The following is a 2,437-nucleotide window of genomic DNA, read 5'->3' as shown; positions in this document are numbered from 1 at the left end:
TCTAGATTCGAAGGTCTCGTCGTGACGAATCTTTTATGTGAAAACAAATTTCAAACGGACCGACGGTTTGAGCTAGAAAACATTTTGAATTTTATGTTTAGAAAAAATCTTTGATGACATCAAGTTTTTTTGTTTTTTCTGCATGTAACTATTGTCCAACGGGAAAGGAGTCTACATGCGCGCATGCGAGGGAAGTTTGCATTGTATGAAACTGCATGCGTGATTAAGGAAGGTCGTCCGGATCTATTGCTATTTTCGGGCCGGCAGGACTTTAGCAAAGTCCATTGTTCAATCCTGTCGTTGATAACTTGCTATCGCTCTCCGTTGGACTTGCTATATTCCTAAAATAAAACGTTTTTTTGGCGGTTCAAATCGTGTACATGGTTATTTAGCCAGTGTAGTGCTAGTAGATATAGATAACCTTATATACGCTTCAAATCTCAGTCCATGATATCCTAAAAAAAAGATCTTAGTCAATGATTGATACGGGCCGCCGTATAAGCCGATTGTTTCCGTGGAGTCCGCTTTACTAGCTAGGCCGTGGAAGTTACCCGCCGCCTCCACAAACAAACACACAGATCGATCCGTCACCAAGCAGATCGATGGCGCGCGCACGAGTACGCCACGCCGGCGGCGAGATCGCGGACGACGACATCCTCCGCGAGGTCTTCGCGCGCCTGCCGGGCTTGCAGGACCTCCTCCGCTGCGCAGCCACGTGCAAGCGATGGCTACACCTCGTCACCGACCCGACCTTCCTCCGACGCGTGGGCCTCTGGCCGGAGACGGCGCGCCGCCCGTCAGTCCTCGTCGGGATCTTCTCCCAGAACGCGTACCCAACCAGCAAGCACCTGCCTCTGAACGACAGCCCTCCAAGCTTCCTGAGCCTTCAGGCCGGCGGCGCCCGTCTCACCTTCGACTCCTTCGTCCCCAACGGCGATGGGCTCTTCAACCTGGCAAGACCACTCGCGTCGCGACGCGGCCTTCTCCTCGTGCGCATCATGCCGCCTACCCGGGTCGACTGCTACCGCAGCCATGAAGTCCATGAAAAGCTCCATCTGGCGGTGTGCCGCCCTCTGATCGACAAGCAGCGCAGGCTTCTACCACCGCTTTCCTTCCACGTGAACCGTGGATATTTGTACTTGGACTTAGACTTGGACTGGCATCTAACCGGCTGCGTGCTTCTTACCGACGAGGATCATGGTGTCATTGACGATTTGGATCGGCGACGACAACCGGCGTTTCAGGTGCTCTTGACTTACACCAGCAACAGCGGCATCGTGTATGTCTACACGTACTCCTCTGCCACAGGCATTTGGAGCGCGCCCACCATGTGTCGCCGGGCATCATATTCATACCTCACCAGGTGCGGACCGTTCGCTGGTGTTGTCACCCGTGGCATCGCGCACTGGTTATACATGGACAAGACAAGTTTCTACACGCTCAATGTATGCGCTGCCACGACACATGTTTCTTGGACCAAGATCCCCATCAAGGTCCGCGCCGGTGAGCAGCGGCGGCCACCGTTTCCATGTGTCACTGGAGAAGGGAGGCTTTCGTTAGTTAATATACGAGACCATGGCGTGCTAGAGCTTTGGACCAAGCAAGGACAAGATGACGACGATCGTGGCTGCGAGATTGGCGGGGGAGGGTGGTTGCGCTCCGACCTGGTAAATCTAGGAAGCGAGGAGAGAATAAACCTCATCTTCTTTGCAGAGAGGAGAGCTGCGCTGCTCGTGGAGCAGCGCGGTGCATTTTTCACCGTCGACCTCAAGAGTAAGAAAAAGGCATCCATTGATCTCAAGGGCGAGGAAATGGAGCATTTCAAAGGCACATACAGGTTTCCAGCGAATCTATGTAGTAGTAGTTGGTGTAGTGGATTGCACCACGGCCTGAAAATGTGTGGGTATAATAAGCCTGTGTTGTACGAGGTGGATTGGTCCACTCCCGTTGTCGGGGAGGTGCGATGAGGGCAGGTTTAATGCTTTTTCCATGTCAAAACCACGCACCATCCTTCGTCAAGCACCAAACAACGGATATCTACTCCTAATGAAGCAATTGGTATTCTCACTTTCAGGGGGTTTTTCGTCTCACCTCTCATGATTTTTTTATACCTCCTCCCACCTTCGCTGGTTTTTTCGTAGATTTTTTTCGTCCCCTCCCCCCGCTTCATCGGTTTATTTTCGCGTCACCCTCTCACACAATGAAAGAAATCTGAACAGATCAGAACTTTCCATACTGGCGCAAGTTATTTAGTAATGTAGAATTAATCACGAGCAATCTCTAAAGATCAAATCTAAATTAATTAACCTTACCTTAAATCACTCAATCACATTAATTAGAAAACAAATAATTGATTTTCAGAAAAATCGCTCAATCACATTAACCACCTTAACTTTCGGATGGTAATCAATCTCCAAACAAACAATACATCGAGGGA

General features: G+C 50.3%; 1 protein-coding gene across 1 annotated transcript; it reads left to right on the top strand.

Annotated features, from left to right (window-relative positions):
• The first annotated feature begins 546 nt into the window (after positions 1-546).
• Positions 547-1,996, top strand: LOC123049844 (uncharacterized). The gene has a single exon (XM_044472711.1). The coding sequence runs from the start codon at positions 603-605 to the stop codon at positions 1,965-1,967; it is 1,365 nt and encodes a 454-aa protein (XP_044328646.1). The 5' UTR covers positions 547-602; the 3' UTR covers positions 1,968-1,996.
• The last annotated feature ends 441 nt before the right edge of the window (positions 1,997-2,437 follow it).

The sequence above is a fragment of the Triticum aestivum genome, chromosome 2D, assembly GCF_018294505.1.
Source record: "Triticum aestivum cultivar Chinese Spring chromosome 2D, IWGSC CS RefSeq v2.1, whole genome shotgun sequence".
Classification (NCBI taxonomy): Eukaryota; Viridiplantae; Streptophyta; class Magnoliopsida; order Poales; family Poaceae; genus Triticum; species Triticum aestivum.
This window is presented reverse-complemented; position numbering and strand designations above follow the sequence as displayed.